Below are 26,288 nucleotides of genomic sequence, written 5' to 3'. Positions count from 1 at the left end.
AGAAGAGCCCAAGGGGAACAGATTCAATAGTTAATCCAAGCACAAGCGGGAGGACGGAACAACAATCAGCCGCTATTAACTAATCCGATCTTTAAGCAGTTTAAGGATCTAGGGCCACAGGAGTTCAAAGGAGGGGCTGATCCCCTTGTAGCTGAGGAATGAGTGCAGTCAGTGGAGACCATTTTTTACTACATGCAGCTCACTGATGCAGACCGTGTGAGGTGTGCCATCTTTATGTTTCGTGAGGATGCACGGGTTTGGTGGCAGGGAGCCCGTTTTGCTGTGGATATGACTACGTTGACTTGGAATGGATTCAAAGATGTGTTCTATGGGAAATATTTCACTATCAGCACCAGGACTAGACTTGCTAGAGAATTCTTGGAGCTCCGCCAAGGGAGCATGTCCATTGCTGAGTATGTGAAGAAGTTTGAGAGGGGGAAGTAATTTGTGCCCATGATTTTGGGTAATGCTGCAGAGGAGTTGAAGCATTTCACAGAGGGACTGAATGACACTATTCGACGTGATGTCAGATTGAGTGGGGCACAAACGTACCGAGCAGCAGTCGATGAGTCTATGTTGTCAGAAAAATATGGGAATGATATTATCAAGGAATCGCAAGCGAAAAGAGTCAGTTACCAGGGGAGAGAGCAGCAAGGGCCTAGTCAAAAGAGGCCGTACCAAGCTCCAGCTCAGAGGAGACCGCAGCAGCAGCAGCGCCAAAACCCCAATCAGGCGCGACCTCAGGGACATAATCAACCGAACGCCAATGCTCCAAGGCCGGCGAATGCACCTATCTGTCAGAAGTGTGGGAAATCACACTCCGGTCAATGTATGCTGGGGACCAATACTTGCTTTCTTTGCAAGAGGCCAGGGCATTTTGCCAAAGACTGCCCTCAATCAAAGGAGCCTGTCAAGGGAAGAGTGTTTGTTATGACTCACGATCAGGTTGACCCAGATTCTGCAATTGTCACAAGTATGATCCATATTGCTGATTTACCTGCTTTCGTGTTGATAGATACAGGAGCTACGCACTCTTTTATGTCTGTTAGTTTTATGATGAAATTGAGGGTCTTGCCGGAAGAATCTATTTCGGAATTTTGTGTGTCGTTACCCTCAGGAGAAGAACTGAAAAGTAGTAGTGTGGTAAGAAATCGCAAGGTTCAGATGCAGAGTATAGTGTTGTGTGCAGATTTTATTGTTTTGAAGATGGTGGATTTCGATGCGATTTTTGGGATGGACTGGTTGGCTCAGCATGAGGCTATTATTGACTGCAAACGGAGAACTATCTCTTTGAAAGATCAGAACGGAAAACCATTTGTGTATCACACTACATCTAAGAGGAGCTCACCAGGTATGATCTCTGCAGGAACAGCTTGGCAGTTATTGAGTAATGGGTAAACAGGATTTCTTGCAAGTCTAACTGGCGAGCTGGAAGTGCAGCGACCGAAACTTGTGGAAGTGGAGGTAGTGAAGGACTTTCCAGAAGTTTTTCCCGATGATGTTGCGGGATTGCTTCCAGTCAGGGAGGTCGAATTTGGGATAGAATTGATGCCTGGAACTAAGCCAGCTTCTAAGGCACCATACAGATTAGCACCGACTGAGATGAAAGAACTGAAAGATCAATTGCAAGAGTTGCTGGATAAGGGGTTCATCAGACCGAGTGTATCGCCATGGGGTGCACCGGTGTTGTTTGTTAAGAAGAAAGATGGGTCAATGAGGTTGTGCATTGACTATAGAGTGCTGAATCGAGTTACAGTGAAGAACAGATATCCCTTGCCCAGAATAGACGACTTGTTCGACCAATTGCAAGGGGCAGAGGTGTTCTCAAAAATCAATCTACGATCAGCCTACCATCAGCTGAAGGTGAAGGATGTAGATGTGCAGAGGACAGCATTCAGGACTCGCTATGGCCATTACGAGTTCTTAGTAATGCCGTTTGGATTGACCAATGCACCAGCTATGTTCATGGATTTGATGAACAGAGTGTTTCAACCCTTCTTGGATCAGTTTGTGTGGGGACCTTGGGTTGCTAATCTCGTCTTAGGGCAACTAATAATTAATTAAATAATTAATCAAACAATTAAAGAATAATAAATCAAGAGCAGATTTTTTTTTTTAAAAAAATCGAAGCCTCGCTTGATCGGTCAAAAGCAGCCGATCGAGCGAGCAAGAAAATCATGCTCTCGGGTTTGATCACAATTTGGCCTCGCTCGATCGGTCAAATCCTGCCGATCGAGCAAGCAAGAAAAATCAAGTTTTCTGCCCAAGAAAACCAGGCCTCGCTTGATCGGTCAAATTCACCCGATCAAGCGGGCACCATTTCCAGAAAAATTCAGAACATTCTTTGCTGTCAAAACTTGGAACCATAGCATGAATCAACCATAAATATACTTCTAAACATGGTATACAATCTGGGAACATACATATAGACATATACCAAGTCCTCAACCTCAAATCATGTGATTCTTACATCAAACAAATAACATAATAAACATTTATCGAGCAAGCTACACAAGGACTCAAATGTGAGCTTTAAATATAAAAGTGTTTATCAAGTTTGATGCTATCTAACTACCATTCTTCATATTAAACCCGAGTCCACACTTGCTAAATCTCGCTCCCGAGCTATCAACGTCATCTCAGACTAGCTCCTGCCCCATCTGTTGCAATGCACACATACAAAACAAAGCAACAACCGGATAAACTCCGGTGAGAAATCATCTCAGTATAAGCAACATATAAAGCGTTAAATAAATCATAATGACTCTATTCAATCGACTCAACAAATAGAGTAAATAACGCTTCTTTCGATTGATCGGGAATTGATTCATACTTCTTCGTTGCCATCAAGATTCGTATCCGATCTTGACATGAATATTCATCTGTCGAAATCATTCCGGATTCGAAAATAAGGTCGTCCTCCGACCTCGACATAGAATCAATTCGTATCATCATCATATCAACATCATATCGACTCAAAATCAAAGATCCACTACCTGGGATGGATCGAAAACATCAAAATCAAATCGAAATAATAAATACGTATGTGGTTTTGGCGGGACAACTCAAGAAGAATCGATCTTGAGTTTCAAAATCCCTGACTCTCGATGTCGTCATTATACCTTCGTATTTCTTCTGTTTTGAACGCTTCAAATCTGAAACATAGCATCAAAACATTCATATCAATCTTCATTCCATTCAATCATTCCAAATTCAGTTCAAAATCATCAATCTAACTTTATTCAAAATCATTTCAAACCTCAACTTCTTCTTATGCGGTACAACTCGGAGTCGTGAGTCGTTAGCCTTCAAAAGTAGTCTGAAACTGAGAAATAAATTGCTATATCGTCAATAACATCTAGACAAATATCTTATCTCAGTTATATGCTATCAAAATGGTCCAAAAACACGAATTGATGGCATAGCGATTAAAAATCGATAACCGACTTAATATCGAAACCATTCTAACTTCAATTCAATACATACATAACTTCAATTCAGTTCATATCAATCCCGAGCCATCAAAATCATAATCTATACAATCGAATACATGCTGGAAATCATAACCAACACAACCGATAGCCGTTCATCAACTCAAGTTCGATATCGAAGTGCATACAAGCTCAAGAACACAAATATAAACTCATAATCTGATCTCAGCAATATTTTGATCTTCAAAATATGCCGAAATAATTAGAAACTTACAGAAAATCGAATCCCTCATTGCAAGGATTCCAGAACACTTTTTGGAATCGAAATCGGACGATCGGATCAAAAGTTACGGCGTTTTGAAAATCGGAAATGAAAAGAAAGAAAAAGCTCTCAAAAATCTGAATAAAAGCTGAAGCAAACACGTTGACAAGCTGATAATCTGATTAAAAATCAGATATGTATTGCTTAATTGCAATTTAGTCCCTGAAATGTCACAAATTACAATTCAATCCTCGACCTTCGTTTTAATTCAATTTTAATCCAAAATAATTTAAGAATATTAGAATTTAAATCAAAACTCTAAATATTCCAAAATTAAATATACTCGGATTAAAATGAATAAATTCAGATTAATTAAATAATCCCGGCCTTTTGCATTTCAGCCCTTCAAACTTCGATATGTGCACATCAGTCCCTGATCGGGTTGTATCTTCAAAATTAATCTTCTTTAATTCCCAAAACATGGAATTTAATCTTAAATTCCATAAATATTCAATTTGAATATTTATTCTTTTAATTTAAGAATTCTCGGAATTTAATTCTCAAAATCCGTAAATTCTCAAATTAAATATTTTCGGCTCGAAAATTAAATCTATCATTTCCATAACTTTTAAAATCAATATGAGCCCATAATATGGAATTGAATTCTCAAATCCCATAATTAATAATTTAATATTTTCGGGCCTTACAATTCCTCCCCTCTAAGAAATGATTTCGTCCTCGAAATCACATTCCATCGAACTATTCAATCTGATAGACTGAATGATTATCTGAAGTTATTCTGACTTCAATCATATAGCTCTGAACTTCGTATCTCCTCTCTTCATCTCATATTAGATTCTTTCTTCGAATTTGCTTCTATTCTCTTGTATTTTAATTAACCGATAAGAATTCTTTCTGAGTGGTTTCTTTCCTCAATCAAGGATTTGTCGACTAATAGACTTAACTCAGAATCTTTTCGATATCTATCTCATCTAATTAAAGTACATAGGAAGAATCTTCTGATACTTCCTTCACTTATATACGTGGAACAAATCAGATCCATCATATCAAGCTGAAAAGAATAACTCGTTCAATCCAATCATCAATTCTACCTGACATCTCAGTCAGTGAAATTCGGCTTCAGTTACGACTTGTTTCTTTCTCCATATTATTCCATGCTCTGCATAGAACATATATCAAATCTACACTGTCATGCAGTTCATCGCTTCAAGATCAGTATTCAACTTCATATTCTGAATCTGTAAATTAAACTCTGCTCTTTCTCTATCCTGAATTGAATGATGTTTCAAGAATAACTTTTCCGCTTAAATAATCAGTTTCAACTTTTCCAAAAGTTATATCTATCATTCAATTACTAATTCTGTTTCTTCTTTTCTATTCTCATCGTACAGATTCATATTCGTAATCTTTGTGTATCTCAATCACATCTGATCTGATATCGGATACTTCTGTACTATCATTCCAACACAAAGAGATCTGATTTCTTTCTCATCATATCATCATAGAATTATCTCAAAATAGACTCAATAGCTGTTACAGAAATTATAATCATCAAGTGGCAACACATCAATTCCAGTAATACCGAATCAGGTATTAAAGTTCTGAGAATATTCTCAACATCTGGAAAATCAACTCAGATAATCCATCAATCGAGGAATGATATAATGCAATCACATATAACCAACTCTCAGAACATCAGTCAATCAATCGATGCCACATTCTGTCGAATAAATCTAAAGTCTTACTCCTGCCAATAGATTTTAACCATTCCTGTAATTTCATCATATCTCTATCTTCGTCACAACTATCTAGTCATATCTGTATCACATCTTATACAGCGTATTCTAAAATTCTGATTAGTCTATTTGGACTATCTATTAATCAGAATATAATATGTTGTATTCTGATCGTCTGTACTTTCACATCCAAAAAGTACTTAGAGTCTTCTGATCGTCTGTATTACAATTCACTAGTAAACCTAATGTCTCAATTTGAAACAATACTTCTTGGCTTACTGTGACATCTCACACAATTCTAATCACGGATCAGTGATTCATTCGTACAGACAGATCATCTTGCCCAGTAACTTCAGTCAATCTGATCATAACTACCACCTGTTTACCTCATCTATATGCTTCAACATGGTAGTTTCACAAAATACTCTTTCATATAATGATCTCATTTCAATTTCTGGAGTTTCTAAACTATCACTGAACTCATCTGGTCAACGATTTTCAACTTCATCAGAAACTCTCTATACGTTTAACTTCAAAAACGTACTAATTCTGTTACATCTGTTTGCTTTATCTTCTGATAAAACAATTATTGGATGAATCTTAAATTCATTGTTGTGCAATTCTTCAAATTCTGATATCTCTTTTTGGAAATATCAAGCACAATCAGATACTCAATCATAATAGAATTCATTCATTCTGATCTGAGGCTTCAATTCATATCTCAATCTGGCATTCTTTACTGAATTCTCATCGTTTCAATTTACTTTCTGTGTTTCTTTCGTCTTTTGAACAGTTCTGGCTTACTTCCAATCGAAAATCATTCTGATTGGTGATATATTCATCTGAATATTCAAACCAGAATACACAGAAATCTGGAATCAATTCATCGGATGCCTATTTCATTCCTCATTTCTATCTCCAAATACCGAAAATTCATATCATCTAACCCAAAAATCATGGATCATATTCAAATTCTTCTATCAGTTACGAGTCAACAATCTTAAAATACGCTGAAATATCATCAACGGATCAATAATTCTCAAAATCAAAAGAAATAAATCAAGATTGAGAAAATCCCCCAATCAAGGTCATCCAAAATCAAATCTTCTGGATAACAAACTCTTCAAAGTGAAAACAACTCAGTTGCATCGCACAACTCAGAATGAGTGAATTAACATAGGCTCTAAACGAAAGCAATGTGCCATGAGAGCCAATCAATATTTAATCATTTCAAGAATCATATTTCCAATTGATGTAATCAATTCAGCATAATCAAAGAAAAGACTCAACTGTAACTGATTTTCATATCATCGTCTATCTTCTAAACCTCAAAAGCAGCATTCAATTCATCAATTCATCAAGTCGCTATAAAATTCCAGTTCATAACTTAAACTAAAGTCGAAATCTTACTGGAATATATGTAATGCCCGGAATTATTTAATTCTAATCCGAAAATATTTAATTTGGGAATATTTGGAGTTTTGATTTAAATTCTAATATTCTTAAATTATTTAGGATTGGAATTGAATTAAATGATTGGCCGAGGACTGAATTGCAAAGAAGCAAGAATTGGAGGGCTAAATTGCAAATAATCATGAATTTATCAGAATTTTTAATTCCTTGTCATCATGTTTACGTGTAAGTGTTAGAGCAAGTTCAGAAATTTGAGAGGAATTGAACAGAGCAAGTCGAGCTCCCTCCTTTTCTTTGCAATCTTCATTTTCAAATTGCCCGTATCTTTTGATCCGATTATCCGATTTCAATTCCGAAAAGTGTTCTGGAATCCTTGCGACGAGGCCTTCGATTTGATGTAAGTTTTTGTATCTTTCATCATGGTTTAAGAATTCAAAAATGGCAGAGATCAGATGCGATTATGAATTGATGTTGTTGAACTTCTATGTTGTGTTATATTGAAGTCGGGTTGAGGAACAGATGTCATATCGGTTTCTTATGAATTTCCAGCAATTATTTCAAAATACCTATAGTATGTTATGCTGGTTTTGATTGATATTCAGCTGATATAGGATGTGAATGATTGTTAGAATTGATATAGTTGAGTTTCGGATTGCCGAGTTTATACCGTTACGTCGTCGAATTTATGATTTGAAGCTGTTTTGCTTGGTTGTATTGAGCTGTGTTTCCATGGTTTATTAGCTGAAGATTTTGGGCTTATTTAAACTTCATTGCAGATTTGGTTTGAATGCAATTGAGCTCGAGAAAGTCACCTTCGAATTGATAGAGATTGGAAGTAAGGTTGAAGTAATTCTACAATGCAATTTGGTTGGTTTTGAGCAGAATTTTAATGCAAGATGGTGTGGTTCTTTGTACAGATTTGGATAGCTTGAAGTTATCTTGAAACCTCACATTTGAAAGGTAAAAGTGGACTACTACTTGAATGGGATTAAAACTCGAGATGGTTTGTATCGAGTTCCCTAAATCACATACTTATTTGATTACTTGCTCTTATGTGAATTATTACATGAGTTTATGGTGTTAATGAATGCTATATTGATGTTATATATTGCATTCATATTGTGAAACCTATTCTTTGGTTTTGAAAATCTTTGCAGCTTCGGATGCTTGTTGATTGCTTATATTTAATTCATGATCTTGGATGAATTTTGTGATTTGAGAGATTAAGAACCGGGTCGTCACAACAGGTGGTATCAGAGCCAGAAAATTCTGGACTGAGATAGATAGTGAGTGGGGTAGATCGAGTCATCTTCCTTGCTTACTTATTTTGTTATGCTATGATTTATTTACATAATTGAATGACATGTTGTAAATGTTAGCATGTTTTACTTTCAAGTATTTGATTACATGATTCTGTAATTTTATTTGAAAGTATGTTTGACGATTGTTAAGACGCATGCTTACTGGAATATCTGAAACGATTAGAGGCATGTGTTTTGTTATTTATGACATGCTACCCGAACATCTGATTTGATTGGAAGCATGTTGTATATGAGTACCTTGATTATTTATTTAAGATTGAATCAGAACCGAGTCTTGATCAGAGGTAAGATGATCAGAGGAGGACTGAGATATATTTGATATCCTAACCATTTTGATAATCAGATATGTATCGACGACCAGGACGACCACCTCTTAGACCAACAGTACCTACTCCTCCGCCAGAACATACAGCTGTAGCACCGACAGTGCCACAAGCTACAGAAATTCCTAGCAATGAGCAAGGAAGTACCTCTAGAGACATGATTGATATGACTGCTACTCCGATGGAAACATTACTCAAAAGATTTCAATCCTACAAGCCGCCAACACTGAAAGGTACTGAGAATGCGGTTGAGTGTGAAGGTTGGCTCGATGATATGGAGATGTTATTTGATTCTCTTGATTATGGTGATGAGCGGAGAGTCAGATTGATAGAGCACCAGTTGCATGAGGTTGCAAAGAGTTGGTGGTTCACAACAAAGAAAGTTCTGGAGCGTAGAGGAACTGTAATTACCTGGAACGTCTTCAAAACTGAGTTTTACCAACGCTTCTTTCCGGTGTCTTACCACAAAGATATAGGAGCTGAATTTGCTAATTTAAAGCAGGGGAATTTAAACATTGAAGAATATGTTGCAAAGTTTTCTACCTTGCTATGTTTTGCTCCACATGTTGCTGATAGTGACAAGGCAATGGCTGATCAGTTCATTAATGGACTGAATCCAGACGTCTTTACTTTGGTAAACACAAGGTGACCGAATACTTTTGCTGAGGCTCTGAATAATGTCAAGGGAGTGGAAGCTGGTTTGATCCAACAGCGAGGAGCTTCGTATGCCGCACAGCCTCAGAGACAGCCACAACCTTCGGTTCAGACTCCACAACAATCTTCTCGATTTGAAAGTGGTAGTGGCAGTGGAAATAAGGGGTATTTGCAAGCACGAGGGAAACAATTTAAAAAGCCGGGGAGCAGTTCTTCGAGTTCCAGTGGCTCAAAACAGAAGTCAGGAGTGTTTTGTAACAGTTGTGGTGGAGGTCATCCAACCTATCAGTGCCGAGGTGTATCTGGGAGGTGCCATATATGCCATCAGACTGGCCATTTTGTGAGGGTGTGTCCTCAGAAAGGTTCTGGACAATCACGAGGTACAGAGTCATCACGATCAGTGGCTCAACCTGCGAGACAAGCCTCTTCTGTTCATTCCTTTCAACCATCACATCCACAGCAACAGATAAGGCCAGGAGGGAGTCAGACAGGTAGTCAGCCTTCGAGACAACAGGCTCATGTCTTTGCACTGACAGAGGAACAGGCACAGGGAGCACCAGATGATGTTATTGCAGGTAACTGTTCTCTTTATGGTTATCCTGCCTATGTATTGATAGATACTGGTGCATCTCATACATTTATCTCTGAACGATTTGTGTCATTACATGCTTTGCCTGCTGAATCATTACCTGTTGTAGTATCTGTCTCTTCACCTTTGGGGAGAGGTCTTATATCTTTGCAGATGGTGAAAAATTGTTTGCTACACTATGATGGTAATGAGATAGAGATAGACTGTATTGTTCTTGGTTTGTCTGATTTTGACTGCATTATCGGAATTGATATGCTAACCAAGTACAGAGCTACCGTAGACTGTTTTCAGAAAATAGTGAGGTTCAGACCCGAGATGGCTGGAGAATGGAAATTCTATGGTAAGGGTTCTCGTGCTAAGATTCCTCTGATTTCAGTATTATCTATGACTCGACTTTTGCAAAAAGGAGCAGAGGGATTTATTGTTTATACAGTTGATGTTCTGAAAACTAGCCCGAACCTGGCTGATTTGCCAGTGGTTAGTGAATTTGCGGATTTTTTTCCAGATGAAATTCCAGGACTACCTCCGTACCGTGAGATTGACTTCAGCATAGAACTGATGCCAGGTACTGTACCAATTTCTAAAGCACCTTATCGAATGGCACCAGTAGAATTGAAAGAGTTGAAAGATCAGTTGGAAGATTTACTGGCCAAGGGATAAATTCGACCCAGTGTTTCTCCTTGGGGTGCTCCAGTATTGTTTGTTAGAAAGAAAGACGGTTCCATGAGGCTTTGTATCAATTACCGGCAACTGAACAAGGCAACGGTAAAGAACAAATACCCTTTGCCTCGTATTGATGATTTATTTGATCAGTTGCAGGGTTCTTCTGTTTATTCCAAGATCGATCTGAGATCTGGGTACCATCAGCTGAGAGTTAGAGATTCTGATATTCCGAAAACTGCTTTCAGAACCAGGTATGGCCACTATGAGTTTATAGTTATGCCGTTTGGTCTGACAAATGCTCCAGCTGTGTTTATGGCTTTGATGAACCGTATTTTTCAGAAATATCTTGATGACTTTGTGATAATTTTTATTGATGATATTTTGATATATTCGAAGAATCTGATTGATCATTCAGAGCATTTGAGAACTGTGTTAAAGACCTTGAGAGCCGAGAAACTGTATGCTAAACTGTCGAAATGTGAATTTTGGCTGAAACAAGTAGTTTTTCTTGGACATATTATATCCGGAGATGGTATATCTGTTGATCCAAGTAAAGTCGAGGCAGTGATCAATTGGTCTAGACCCACATCTGTTCCTGAGATACGTAGTTTTATGGGTTTGGCTGGGTATTATCGTCGATTCATTAAAGATTTTTCTAGTATTGCGAAGCCGATTACTCAGTTAACTCAGAAGAATGCTCCATTTATCTGGTCTGAGGCTTGTGAATCCAGTTTTCTTGAGTTGAAGAAACGATTGACCAGTGCACCAGTCTTGACGATTCCTTCAGGTACTGGTGGTTTCACTGTGTATTGTGATGCATCTCATCGAGGCTTGGGATGTGTATTGATGCAACGAGGGAATGTGATTGCTTATGTCTCGAGACAGTTGAAGCCTCACGAGACCAGATATCCGATTCAAGATCTTGAATTGGCCGCCATTGTATTTGCTTTGAAGATTTGGCGACATTATCTGTACGGGGAACAGTTTGAGATTTATTCTGATCACAAGAGTCTGAAATATTTGTTTTCACAGTCAGAACTGAATATGAGACAACGTAGATGGCTTGATTTGCTTAAAGATTTTGATTGTGAGATTAAATACTATTCGGGGAAATCGAATGCAGCTGCTGATGCACTGAGTCGAAAGGTATGTTCTTTATCTCTATCGACGATTGGTGTATCAAATTTGATTGAAGAATGTTGTTTTTCTGGATTAGTATTTGATATGAATTGTCAGCCTCTTCGACTTTATCAAATTCAAGTTGAACCAGCGCTATTGTTGCGAATTAAAGAAGCGCAGAAACTTGATCAGAATGTGCAGAATTCGATTGAGAAAGTCCGATCAGAGCATGTATCTGAATACCAGGTTCGAGATGATCTTTTATATGTACACAATCGCCTTGTAGTGCCTGATATTTCTGATGTGCGACAACAACTACTGAAAGAGGCACATTGTAGTCGTTACAGCATTCATCCTGGTGGTAGGAAGATGTACAATGATCTCAAGGCTCAATATTGGTGGAAACAAATGAAATCAGATATCACTGATTTTGTGTCTCGGTGTCTTAATTTCCAACAGGTGAAGGCTGAAAGAAATAAACCGCCTGGTTTGTTACAGAGTATATCAGTGCCTGAATGGAAATGTGATAATATTTCTATGGACTTTGTGACGAAGTTACCTCGATCTTCTAGAGGTTGTGATGCTATCTGGGTGATTATTGACAGATTGACGAAATCAGCGTGTTTTATTCCTTATCGCATGACATATAGACACGATCAGATGGCAGAGATTTATGATCGAGAAGTTGTCAGATTGCATGGAGTGCCGAAGTCTATTGTATCAGATCGTGATCCTCGATTTACATTTCACTTCTGGCACAGTTTACAGAGTGCTTTGGGTACTCAGTTACACTTGAGCACATCCTATCATCCACAGACAGATGGACATTCTGAGCATACCATTCAGACTTTGGAGGATTTGTTGAGAGCTGTAGTGCTTGATTTTGGCACGAGTTGGCAAGATTCACTACCACTTTGTGAATTCTCGTACAACAACAACTATCAATCGAGTATTGAAATGGCTCCGTTTGAAGCTTTGTATGGAAAAAGGTGTCGATCTCCTCTTTACTAGGATGATATTTCTGAGGTACCTGATATTGGACCTGACATGATTCGAGATATGACTGAACAAGTGAAGGTTATTTAGAGAAGAATGAAGACAGTTCAGGACAGACAAGCAAAGTATGCCAATGTTCGACGTCGACCTTTATCTTTTGAACAGGGGGATAGGGTATTTCTGAAGATTTCTCCGTTCAGAGGCACTATACGATTTGGAAAATGAGGGAAGTTGTCTCCACGCTACATTGGTCCGTATGAAGTTCTTGAGAAAATAGGCAATCTTGCCTATCGATTAGCTCTTCCTCCGTCCTTATCTGGAATACATGATGTTTTTCATGTATCGATGCTTCGGAAATATCTTGCTGATGAATCTCATGTGCTTCAATATGATGAAGCTGAACTCGACGAAACCTTGAGTTATTTTGAAAAGCTAATTCAGATTCTTGATCGTAAGGAGAAGAAACTTCGAACGAAGACTATTCCGCTTGTAAAGGTTCAGTGGAGTCATCATGGTATTGAAGAAGCAACCTGGGAGACGGAATCGAACATGAGACAACGATTTCCAGAGATGTTTTAATGATGTGAGTATATTCTTCAGTCTTTCTGTTATATGTTTTATATGATATGCTGATAGTACTTGAGATTTCGATGACGAAATCGTGTCTTAGTGGGGGAGAATTGTAACTCCCGGAATTATTTAATTCTAATCCGAGAATATTTAATTTGGGAATATTTGGAGTTTTGATTTAAATTCTAATATTCTTAAATTATTTAGGATTGGAATTGAATTAGATGATTGGTCGAGGACTGAATTGCAAAGAAGAAAGAATTGGAGGGCTAAATTGAAAATACTCATGAAGTTATCAGAATTTTTAATTCCTTGTCATCATGTTTACGTGTAAGTGTTAGAGCAAGCTCAGAAATTTGAGAGGAATTGAACAGAGCAAGTCGAGCTCCCTCCTTTTCTTTGCAATCTTCATTTTCAAATTGCCCGTATCTTTTGATCCGATTATCCGATTTCAATTCCGAAAAGTGTTCTGGAATCCTTGCGACGAGGCCTTCGATTTGATGTAAGTTTTTGTATCTTTCATCATGGTTTAAGAATTCGAAAATGGCAGAGATCAGATGTGATTATGAATTGATGTTGTTGAACTTCTATGTTGTGTTATATTGAAGTCGGGTTGAGGAACGGATGTCGTATCGGTTTCTTATGAATTTCCAGCAATTATTTCGAAATCCCTATAGTATGTTATGCTGGGTTTGATTGATATTCAGCTGATATAGGATGTGAATGATTGTTAGAATTGATATAGTTGAGTTTCGGATTACCGAGTTTATACCGTTACGCCGTCGAATTTATGATTTGAAGCTGTTTTGCTTGGTTGTATTGAGCTGTGTTTCCATGGTTTATTAGCTGAAGATTTTGGGCTTATTTAAACTTCATTGCATATTTGGTTTGAATGCAATTGAGCTCAAGAAAGTCACCTTCGAATTGATAGAGATTGGAAGTAAGGTTGAAGTAATTCTACAATGCAATTTGGTTGGTTTTGAGCAGAATTTTAATGCAAGATGGTGTGGTTCTTTGTACAGATTTGGATAGCTTGAAGTTATCTTGAAATCTCACATTTGAAAGGTAAAAGTGGACTACTACTTGAATGGGATTAAAACTCGAGATGGTTTGTATCGAGTTTCCTAAATCACGTACTTATTTGATTACTTGCTCTTATGTGAATTATTACATGAGTTTATGGTGTTAATGAATGCTATATTGATGTTATATATTGCATTCATCTTGTGAAACCTATTCTTTGGTTTTGAAATGAACGGAAACGTTCGATTAGACGATTTGAGGGATTATATATGTATGGCCTAGGTGGTTGAGTTAGCCTAGCGTCTGATTTATATATATAATGGCTTTAAAGTCTAGGGAAGTAAGATAAGTAACCCCACCTCGATCGGGAGAGTCGGTGGTTTAGTTACGATATCTTCTTCTCGGGATCCCAACTGAAGAAATGAGAGATTCTTTAAGAGAAGCCTATTTTAAAACATGCATTGTCCTTTATTATAAATTGAGTTTGATATATATGACATGATTTGCATGTTAGTTGCTTTTACTGGGAAATATGTTTCTCACCGGAGTTATCCGGCTATTGTTGTGTTGTATGTGTCATGGCAATAGGCGAAAGTGGAACAGGGCAGAAGCGAGCTTGAGGAACAGAGAATGAGGGATTAGCGTGATGATCCGGTATAGATGTTGAGTTTCTGTCACTTTTTTGATAAGATCAAGAGCTATGTTGTATAGTTAGTAGACTTGAATCTTGTCTACTTTACATTTTAAGTTGATCCTATGTTAGAGTTTCAATTGTACACTTGATAGACTTGAGTTTATGTCTAGAGTGTTTACTACTTGAATATGGAATTATACTTGATCTTGTAATCACATTGGAACTAGATGTGTTACTTTGGTATTGAGATGTTAATGTATATATTGTTGCCTTGTTAATGTTTCTTAGAATATGGTGATGTGTTTTTGGACTTGATTCAACATGTCTAGAACTTGATCTTTATTTTGTGCATGTTTTTGTATCAAAGAATCAAGTTGGGAAGCAATTTTCAGAACAAGAATGAGCTGCAATTCTTGGGCAAGAATCTGCCCAGGGCAGCGCCCGAGCTGCAGAAAACAGCAGCCCGAGCGCACCCTTTGGTGCTCACACCCAAGGGTGGGCGCTTGAGCGGCTGAAAAGAGCCGCCCGAGCGCACCCCCCCTATAAAAAAAAAAAAAAATCTTTGCAGCTTCGGATGCTTGTTGATTGCTTATATTTAATTCATGATCTTGGATGAATTTTGTGATTTGAGAGATTAAGAACCGGGTCGTCACAATATATCTGTCATCTCTATTCATCGGCATATCTATCAATGCTGATTTAGATCTTGAACATATCTAGTGCATCAAATATACTGATTTTGGAATATTTCTATAGTCAAACATCATATATCAAACCGAAATCACAGAATCTTAATTCGAGATTCTATATCATATCATCATATTCATATGCACATTATGTTCTTACTGATCTAATTTAATCGCTTCTTATCATCAATCTTCTGCTAATCTGTATCAGGTTATTGCATCATCATCTATCATGCAAAATAAACAGATATTTCAATATGAACAAAATCATGTTCAGTTTCAGTTCATCGAAGCAATAGTTCCATTCTTCAATTCAATTCTCAAATTCTCTTTTCAGATACAGAGGTAAGATATAACACAGCTAGCTATCATATATCTATTGCACCATTAACATAAATAGGTTAAAACAAAATAAATCTGTTACTTGCAATTTTGTTCTCAGGTGCAATTTCATTCTGATCCTCTGTATATTTCTGGAACCGTTCTTCATTCAAATCATCTCAGAATCTGATTTACTTAGAACATCGCTTAATACATCTGCCTGAACTGTCTTTACACTGATCGTTAGGATATCTCCTCCCACAATGAGTGTAATAATCATTAGAATACTTTGCATTCAGAACCAGACTAATCTGTCTCAGTTCGCTATAATTAAAGAACTACTACTAGACCGTTCATCTCATATCTGCTCTAAAATAGAAATTGTAACTAAAGTTGTGATTATCTCACATACTGAAACGCCTACTACTAATAAATGCGGAATTTTTTTTTAAATAATACTACTATACATACATGCCCATACATATATGTATATAAAAATAACATACTTTTTCTTAAATAACCTGAAAAATATTAAATAAATAAATCCTTAAAAATGTTTCATGCATCAATTTAAAATAATAATCAATGTTGCTGAAAAATCTCATATGCGAAAACAATAATAAAATAAAACGTGTTTCAAAATTCAACATAATAAACTAAATAGCTGCGATGGTCACGGGGTCCACTGCTCCGTGAGCTCATAAGTCCTCACCACCGATAGGAGCTACATAAACATCATCATGCTCACCTGCACCATATAAGCGTAGTGAGCCTAGGGGCTCAACATGTCTAATCCTTTATAACAAGGTTAAAAATAATGCATCACATAATTACTAATACATATACATGTACATGAGCATGCATGGAAATATTTTCATCACATAATAAAACTGCTGAATCATAAACTGAATCATAACCATAATCATAAACATATTATTTCTTCATCATATATAACATAATTGAGCAATGCTTTTGAAACCTGAAGATGGTCCTATCCGTAAGTGTGACGCGCATGTGTCGACTGATCAGTCTCTTGAACCAACGTACGATGGCGGTGATAAATCACCTCCTATGATAGTAAACTACCGAATCATATGGTGGCTAACCACCCCTATGGTAGTAAAACTACCGAATCATATGGTGAAAAACCACCCTTATGTCACACATACTTCAATTTTCACCAAAATATTTTATTGCTCATCATTTACATAATTATATACATAAGAAATTTCATGAATGCATGCACTGAAAATATGTTCGTAATATATATTTAATTTATTTTCATAATAAATATACTTATACTTAAAATATAAACTTTATGCATAAAATAATTAAATATATATTTCGGACTTATTTATTTTTCATGGGTTGGTCCAGACTGCTGGTCACTCATCTAGGCCCATTAAACTTAAATAAAACCCAATAATCATATCTGAACCCAAATAACTTAATTAAACTTAACTGGGCCAAACTAAAGTATTTAAGCCCATTAACTTAATTAAACCCAATAAAATTCTAGACTGGCCCAAAAATCCACTGACTGGCCCAATAATTTTCATGGGCTCCCAAGCCCATAAAAATCATTGGGCTAACTTAAATAAATTATTTAAGGCCCAAATAAAATTATTTGGAGGCCCAAATAATTTTCTAACTAATTTTTAAAGCCCAAAATATACTTAAAACTATTAAATACTTAACAATTAAAATACCCGAGCCCAGCCCACCTAACCCGGACCCAAACCACCTGACCCGACCCTAGACACTACGGACCCAACCCGGACCCCCAAGGCCCGACCCAGCCCCATCCCAAAACCTGATCCCCCTCCCCCTTCCTTTCTCGGCCGCGAAGGCCTGCTGTCGGCCAGCTCCGGCCGCCCCTGGTCGGAGCGCCGCCGCTCAGACGTAGCCCACGTCTGGGCGGTCCTAACCTAGCCCACGCCCCGCTGGTCCATGACCATGCATGGACCAGCCGAGCTCTCTTCCATTAAACCCTAACCCTGCGCACCCACATCCCTTCCATGGAGTTTTTGATCGGCCAGCCCCTAACCAGCCTGTAACCTGGCCATGGTTCGATCCTTAGGCACCCTAGGACACCCCCTGACCGAACCCTCAGTCCTGGACCAAGCCATACTATGAAAAACGTGAGCCATGAGTGAAAGAATCATCAAACATACATCAAAAACCTTACCTACATGCATAAATCAAAAAGTTCATGATAAAAATCTGAAATAAAACCATCATGCGTGAATAGTAGCTTATATGGTGGCCAAGAGAAGGATTTCGACATGCCTTGAATTTATTTGACGAGAGTTGATGCGTTTACGGGTCTTCGGGACGACGAACAGACCAAAATCTTCAAAGATGGAGCTTGGTTGGATTGACTATGGGTGTTTTCTGCTGAAGAAAGCGTGAACAAGGTTGAAGAAAGGGGTTGGAGGCGGCTGATGGTTTTTTAATCGGTCATAGGGATTTAGTTTAGGTTTAAATTTGAGTAGATAATAGGTTTAAAATCCCATTAAATCAATATATAGATAATATACCTTAAAGATAAAAATTTTAAGCTCCTAAAATATTAACAATCTGATAACAAATCAAAAATCCCGAAATTATAATATAGAGGATTTTTAAAAATTAATAAAAGTCCATAAAATGACTTATTTTGGCCAAAAATCAATTATTAAATAAATATATACTAAATACTAAAATTTTCTTGACAAAATATCTTAAAATATTATTTTAAGGCTCATAAAACTCATAAAATATTTTTGGCTAAATATTTTGGCATCTCGTCCGTCCACGGTCCCGTCTACGCGATTGACTCAAAAATATTCTCAAAAATCTAAAAATACAATAACTGCGGGTTAAATGATTTCATAAATTTAAATCATGCATATAATCCACATAATAACACATAAATGTCATTTAACCCAAATATAAATTTTAAATAATTATTTTTCCTAATTATGCATGCAAATTTACGTATTAAAAATTTTCGGGTGTTACAATTCTCCCCCCCGCTTAAATTGAATTTCGTCCTCGAAATTAAAGTATTTACCCGAATAGCTCTGGGTAGCGAGTTCTCATGTCGGCCTCGGTCTCCCATGTGGCTTCCTCCTCGGAGTGATTCAACCACTGGACTTTGACCATCGGTATGACCCGCGTCCTCAATATCCGCTCCTCTCTGGCTAAGATCCAAACGGGCCTCTCCTCAAATGCTAGATCTGGTGCTAACTGCAAAGGCTCGTAATCCAACACATGCGTTGTAGTAACCCGTATCCAGAATTAGCGATTAATGAGTATATTAATCGTGTAATCATGTTTAGATTAAGTAAAACATGATTAAGAAAATTACAGAAGGGTTAACGGAGTTCAGAAATGGATCCAGGACACTCAAAAATGGCTGAGAGGACCCCAAGACTCGAGAGGGATCGGAACCACCGATCCAGGATCGGAGCTTCTGATCTTGGAGACATCGGAATCAAATCGGAACCACATCGGAATCATGGAGATCGGAACTTCCGATCAGCAATCGGAGCTTCCGATCGACTGTCGGTGACAGATGTGTGGTTGCATGTGGTTGAGATTGACACGTGGCATCGGAACTTCCGATCGGAGGAACGGAGCTTCCGATCTGCACGTTCGGAGCTTTCGATCAGGGAACGGAACTTCCGATCGACGTCTATAAATATAGGGTCCGAGATCCTCATTTCTTGCCAATTCCGAATTCCTCTCCTTCGCCCTAGTAACTCTATTTTGGGCTTTGGGTACTCTTATTTTAGAGTTGGAGTAAGGAACATATTTTAGTAAAGTCGGACAGTGTCTGACATAGTAGCGGAGCAGTGCTCGTGTAGCGGAGCAGTGCTCGAGGCTGTGGAGCTGCAGCAGGGGTGTACCCCTAGTTGCGGGATAGTCGCCATCAACGGGCTGACGACGGACGCAGGTATAACTATAGTCTCCTTAAATTATTTAGGAGTATGCAATAGTTTAGTTAAGGCTTTTAGAGCTTAATGAATGATGCATGGGTATTTGCATTGTAGAACTGATATAGGCTTGGAACCTAGAGCGGGACTGCTAGGAACTGCCTGTAGTAAGGTACGCAAGTACAGACTGAGATTGCCAGCGGGTTTTGCATGCTTATATGTTGCATTTGTATGTAATTATTATGCAGCATGTGCATATCATATTGTGCCTGTCCATCTTGTGAGATGAGCCATGTAGGGCCGCTCAGCCCTGTCTGGACGGTTGATGTCTAGTGCTCAGTGACTGACGGGTCATGGGTGATTAGCATCGGGGGACACGGTCCACGTCCTGTAGGAATGAGCAGTGTATGCAGGGTTTTCTCCCCGGGTTGTACCACTCATATCCTAGGCGCCATTACTGAGCAATTATATACAGTTATCCCAGATATGGATACCCTATCATTTGCATGCATCATATTTGTATGTTTTACCCAGTGCTTTCGTATTGAGCTTAGAAATCACGTTCAGTATTTTCTGTGTATCTGGATACCCGATTCGACGGGGCAGGTGTAGGTGCAGGATTGAGCACCAAGAGCTTGGAGTAGCCAGCGACCAGTGAAGACAGCAGGATTAGCTGTAGGTTCTGCCTTTAGACTATTTATTCGATTTGGTTGTATAAATCTAATTTATTTAATCGGTTGTATTCTGCCGGTCTGTTTTTATTTAAGTCTTCCGCAGCGATTTATTTAATGCATGTTTAATTATGCTCTTAACTCTGATTAGGTAGCGGATCCGGGTAGGGTCGCTACATTTATTGGTATCAGAGCATATGCATGCAAGAGACTTGGGATATAGTATTGAGACTTTGGGTTATCCTTATAGGATGGATGAGACCTTGGAAAAGGTGATGATGTGGCAATTAGTTTGCCCAGAGGCTATCATCATCGGCAGGATTTCTGGAGATTTGGCTTATGGGATTCCAGCAAGTGCGGACAGGAGTGATGGATCGTGTCCGAGTTTTCAAGACTTCTACTCATGTGGATCCTAGCTTTGGATCAAGTACCGGATGCCAGAGGCAGTGGCAGAGAATTGGATGGGACGCACTTGATGCTTGCATCTGTATCGTCCATACCATGATGACACTACTCTGAAGATTCTCCAGTCGTAGATGGAGAGATTGTCAGATAGACCTTCACCAGAGAATGCCTCGAGTGCCTAAAGCATGACAGGTTTTGAGCGTGAGGTCTTTAACCTCATGCAGAACATGGTTTTGCCGGTATGCTTGTATCGATGCGTTCGGTAAGCACACGGGAAACTTCATGTTCAGAAGCATGATTTGGTTACAAGAAGAACACTGATGGTAGATCGTGAGCAGAAGAGGTCGACTGACATGCACTGACGCAGAGCATAGCTAGTTAGCTATCACGAGCCATTTCTCCGGAGTTCTTCGTAGGAGGACATGTAGAGAGACTTGGTCGGGAGTATGCTTGTATCGATGCGTGTGTCGATTAGAAGCTTCATGCTCAAGAAATGAAGACTAGTACGATGATTTAAATACTGTATCGTTGTAGTTGTAAACAGTATTTCAGTTGTAATGAATCATCATACTATGGTTGTATCATTTCAAGTTCAATTGTACATAAATGGAAGCAATGATACACGTTTTATTTATCCAGCAATTCTTGAATGATTGCAAGTGATTTTGCTAGGATTGGCTTGTTTTAAGTTGATTAGTGTTCAGTTATTGCAGCTCATGGGATTTGAGTGGGCCGACTGTGACGGTTTGACTTGTGGTTAGTCTAGGCGTATTCCTAGGATTGACCTGGTTAGTCAGTGGACTATGTTAGTGCCAGCGATGAGTGGACTCATCTAGGGGCATAAGGGTATTGTTCGGTTTAGAACATTTGGGCTTTGTTCTAGGTTGTTTCCTTAGAACAATAGGTTGTCTGACCTTCGTTAGGTTGAGGCTTGCGATGATGGGTTTTCATCAGGATGCCAGGTCCATTATATGCCGAGAGTTGTGGACTATGACCATGACTAAGACGGCGCGACCCTATGCCAGTGTTACCTGGGAGCCTTCGTGCTTCAGGAGATGGCGGTGGGAAGGCTACTCAGTCTAAGGATTTGGTGACAGTCACGACAGGGTATGACCTTGGATTGATATCAGGTTTGATATCGATGGTTTGATATCATCTGGTGTGTCAGAGATATAGTTTGAGTATTCTGCTGTAGGAACCAGTCTTGGAGGAATTTCTTTGACGAGTGTGTACCTTGAGCATATAGGTATTAACCTTTGGATTACTGCTAGACGTGTGGATCTAGTAGGTGGACGGATTCTACCAGCGATGGCTATGGGTTGTCATCAGAGTTGTGGTTAGAATTTCCTTGTGATAGGAATTATCCAAGATATTGGATGGGATGTTGTTACGAGACTTTGACTCTTATACGAAGACTACACCATGATGATTGGGGATATCATCTGACTAGTATCATATTAGAAATATGATTGGATTCTCCTGATATGAGACTTATTTAGGAGGGGAGAGTGAAGACTATCTGAGACGTTGACTCGGAGGTGAGTATTTCCAGCGATGTTAGTCTTCCATCAGTAATGGGGTTGTATCAAACGCTAAGGATTGTATAAGACTAATTGAGGTATGAGGGAAGCGTGATGCCAGTATACACTTGGTGGTGATTCCAGGTGGGACATGGTGGTAGACTACCTCGGTCTTAATTTTTTGAACAATCTTAGCGAGGGATATAATCAAGATTGTGTTCGAAGATTGTGGAAAATCTTTGGGATTCTTTGGTTATTCTTCTTGGACTTGACGAGCCGTGGTGTTCATTCTGAATGAACGAGGTAAGGATAGTGAGTCCAGTAGTTGCGCTAAGTACGGTCTGATATTTTCAGAATTTGAGCGTAGGATTTTCCATGGGATTGAAATTGGCTTAGTTTATCTTGATGTTTGCCTTGGGTGAACAAGACAACGATTAGTAGTGCTAAGATGGAACGGGATCTGTGCTAGTGACTAGTAGTGGTTATTGGGTAACTCTGTCATAGTTAGGATGATTAAGTTCAGAATACGAAGAAACAGTTAGTAGTGCTGAAAAGGCGCAGGACTTGTGCCAAGTAAACTACTTATATATCGTGATCTGACACCGTTTGAAAATGGTTCTTTGTAGCAGCTGAGTCATAGTTATTGACCGAGCCATGCAGGTTGAATGATCAGTGGTCGTCTGACGAGAAATGTGTACTTGTATAAACATCAGTTGTCCGATCTGTGTGACATTAGCTAGGATCTGATCCTCAAGATCCAGCAGGTTGTGTCACTAATCTTCCAGCGTGTGATGAACGATGTCTCTGAAATGACAGAGATAGTAGAATTTCAACTTAGTAAGCCAACAAGATTGTTGTGGGAATTGAAGATTTCGCAAGGTAGCGATGAAGAAACTTTGTTCTTTTCAAGCCGTGAGTCACATCCGTGCGGACTATTTGTCAAGGATATTGCGCTTTAGCAATGGACAATAGTTGGACGTGTGTTAGGTGACAAGTAATTTGGTAAAAAGTGAATTGCGATATTCCAGGGACGACGTGTTCATCAGGAATCTTCGTCTTTTTAGTACTAAGGATGATGCGTTCAGCAAGGGAGCGATTTGACTATTGAGAATTTGTTGGGATTTAGTTCCAGGATCAGTATGTTCAACCTTTGGAGATTGGTATGAGCTGATGGTATTATCTAAAACTCTGAGCTGAGTTATACCAGGTGCAATGACTGTCGAGTTTCGAGACGGAATAGGAAGCGTTTCCATATGTATGTGCACTGTGGAATGTTCCAATCGAGCATATTGGTAGGAGCTTGCCTTAGTATTGATGTGTGTACAGTGGTTGCGAGTATGTATAACTAACCAGAGGATTTCTAGCGATTGAAATTCATGAGGTGAATAACCTATGATCGAGGTGATGTAGATCATCAGCGGAGTGATGACTTCCATTGCAATGTATGCGTGATTTTGCAGGCCAATGGCTAGGAGATGACGTAGCGCCATGAATTGCAAGTGATGATAGTTATCATCAGGGCACAGTGTTGAGTTATACTAAGAAACGTGGACAACACAATGTACTAGACATGATGGTTTAAGTTCCCAGTATTCCGTGGGAAGCCGGTTGTGCTTCAGGGAGAGTGGGGAGGGTAACCAGTCTAGGGAACATTGTGAGCAGTTACGTTGAAGTAAAGACTTGAGTCAACTGGATTATCTTAAAGCGAGATTCATATTAGAATGTGTCAGCACAATGTTGGGATTAGTATTTCCTAACTAGAGGTGTTGAGCACCGGGAACTTTTGGAACCATTAGATGGTTAGATTCGATAAGTAATTCGACGAATGTAGTAAAACCAGTCAGGTTATGACTTGGTTTTCGTCAGTCTAAGACTTTTCCTTGAGACGATGATCTCGATCAAACGGGTGTTTGTATCCTTCGTGATCAGGGAGATCTTGGTCAGGATGGAAGGTGTATCAGTGTTACGATACGCTAGCGTTAAGGAAGTTCGATTGTCGACCAGTAGCGAAGTAATTTTCAGCTGGAAGGATGTTAATGCGGTTCAGCATTAATAAATTTTGCAGAGAATTCGACGGGAGTCTGAGTATGTCGGAGGATATTTTAACCAGACACTCGAGCCAAGGTTTCTTGTACGTTCTCGAGGTTTACCCTAGATTTCGAGGATGAAATCTTTTAAGGGGGGGAGAATGTAGTAACCCGTATCCAGAATTAGCAATTAATGAGTATATTAATCGTGTAATCATGTTTAGATTAAGTAAAACATAATTAAGGAAATTCCAGAAGGGTTAACGGAGTTCAGAAATGGATCCAGGACACTCGAAAATGGCTTAGAGGACCCCAAGACTCGAGTGGGATCGGAACCACTGATCCAGGATCGGAGCTTCCGATCTTGGAGACATCGGAATCAAATCGGAACCACATCGGAAGCATGGAGATCGGAACTTCCGATCAGCAATCGGAGCTTCTGATTGACTATCGGTGACAGGTGTGTGGTTGCATGTGGTTGAGATTGACACGTGGCATCGGAACTTCCGATCAGGGAACGGAACTTCCGATCGACGTCTATAAATATAGGGTCCGAGATCCTCATTTCTTGCCAATTCCGAATTCCTCTCCTTCGCCCTAGTAGCTCTATTTTGGGCTTTGGGTACTCTTATTTTAGAGTTGGAGTAAGGAACATATTTTAGTAAAGTCGGACAATGTCTGACATAGTAGCGGAGCAGTGCTCGTGTAGCGGAGCAGTGCTCGAGGCTGTGGAGCTGCAGCAGGGGTGTACCCCTAGTTGCGAGATAGTCGCCATCAACGGGCTGACGACGGATGCAGGTATAACTATAGTCTCCTTAAATTATTTAGGAGTATGCAATAGTTTAGTTAAGGCTTTTAGAGCTTAATGAATGATGCATGGGTATTTGCATTGTAGAACTGATATAGGCTTGGAACCTAGAGCGGGACTGCTAGGAACTGCCTGTAGTAAGGTACGCAAGTACAAACTGAGATTGCCAGCGGGTTTTGCATGCTTATATGTTGCATTTGTATGTCATTATTATGCAGCATGTGCATATCATATTGTGCCTGTCCATCTTGTGAGATGAGCCATGTAGGGCCGCTCAGCCCTGTCTGGACGGTTGATGTCTAGTGCTCAGTGACTGACGGGTCATGGGTGATTAGCATCGGGGGACACGGTCCACCTCCTGTAGGAATGAGCAGTGTACGCAGGGTTTGCTCCCCGGGATGTACCACTCATATCCTAGGCGCCATTACTGAGCAATTATATACAGTTATCCCAGATATGGATACCCTATCATTTGCATGCATCATATTTGTATGTTTTACCCAGTGCTTTCGTATTGAGCTTAGAGTTCACGTTCAGTCTTTTCTGTGTATCTGGACACCCCATTCGAAGGGGCAGGTGTAGGTGCAGGATTGAGCACCAAGAGCTTGGAGTAGCTAGTGACCAGTGAAGACAGTAGGATTAGCTGTAGGTTCTGCCTTTAGGCTATTTATTTGATTTGGTTGTATAAATCGAATTTATTTAACCGGTTGTATTCTGCCGGTCTGTTTTTATTTAAGTCTTCTGCAGCGATTTATTTAATGCATGTTTAATTATGCTCTTAACTCTGATTAGGTAGAGGATTCGGGTAGGGTCGCTACATGCGTCGGATTAGAGATGTATCTCCGAAGCATGGATACATGGAAAACGTTGTGCACTGCTGCAAGCCCTGGCGGTAGTGCTAAACGGTATGTCAAAGTGCCAACTCTCTCCAAGATCTCAAATGACCCAATATATCTCGGATTCAACTTACCTTTGCGACCAAATCTCATCACCCCTTTCATAGGTGATACTTTCAAAAACACATGATCACCTACTACAAACCCAAGATCTCGTCGTCGAGTATCAGCATAACTCTTCTGACGACTCTGAGCTGTCCTCATACGATCCCGTATCTGTGTCACAATATCGGCAGTCTGCTGTACAATCTCGGGACCAAGTAAAATCCTCTCGCCAA

General features: G+C 39.2%; 1 protein-coding gene across 1 annotated transcript in view; it reads left to right on the top strand.

The window, feature by feature from the left end:
- Window positions 1-453: 453 nt before the first annotated feature.
- Window positions 454-26,288, top strand: part of LOC140878059 (uncharacterized) — a 37,042-nt gene continuing 11,207 nt past the window's right edge. The window contains exons 1-2 of the mRNA XM_073281660.1: window positions 454-1,351; window positions 1,403-1,662. Of these exons, the coding sequence (XP_073137761.1) occupies window positions 454-1,351; window positions 1,403-1,662 (1,158 nt within the window). The remainder of the gene's footprint in view (window positions 1,352-1,402; window positions 1,663-26,288) is intronic.

Source organism: Henckelia pumila, chromosome 2 (assembly GCF_033568475.1).
Source record: "Henckelia pumila isolate YLH828 chromosome 2, ASM3356847v2, whole genome shotgun sequence".
Classification (NCBI taxonomy): domain Eukaryota; kingdom Viridiplantae; phylum Streptophyta; class Magnoliopsida; order Lamiales; family Gesneriaceae; genus Henckelia; species Henckelia pumila.
Note: the sequence above shows the minus strand (reverse complement) of the source record. Positions and strands in the feature narration are given on the sequence as shown.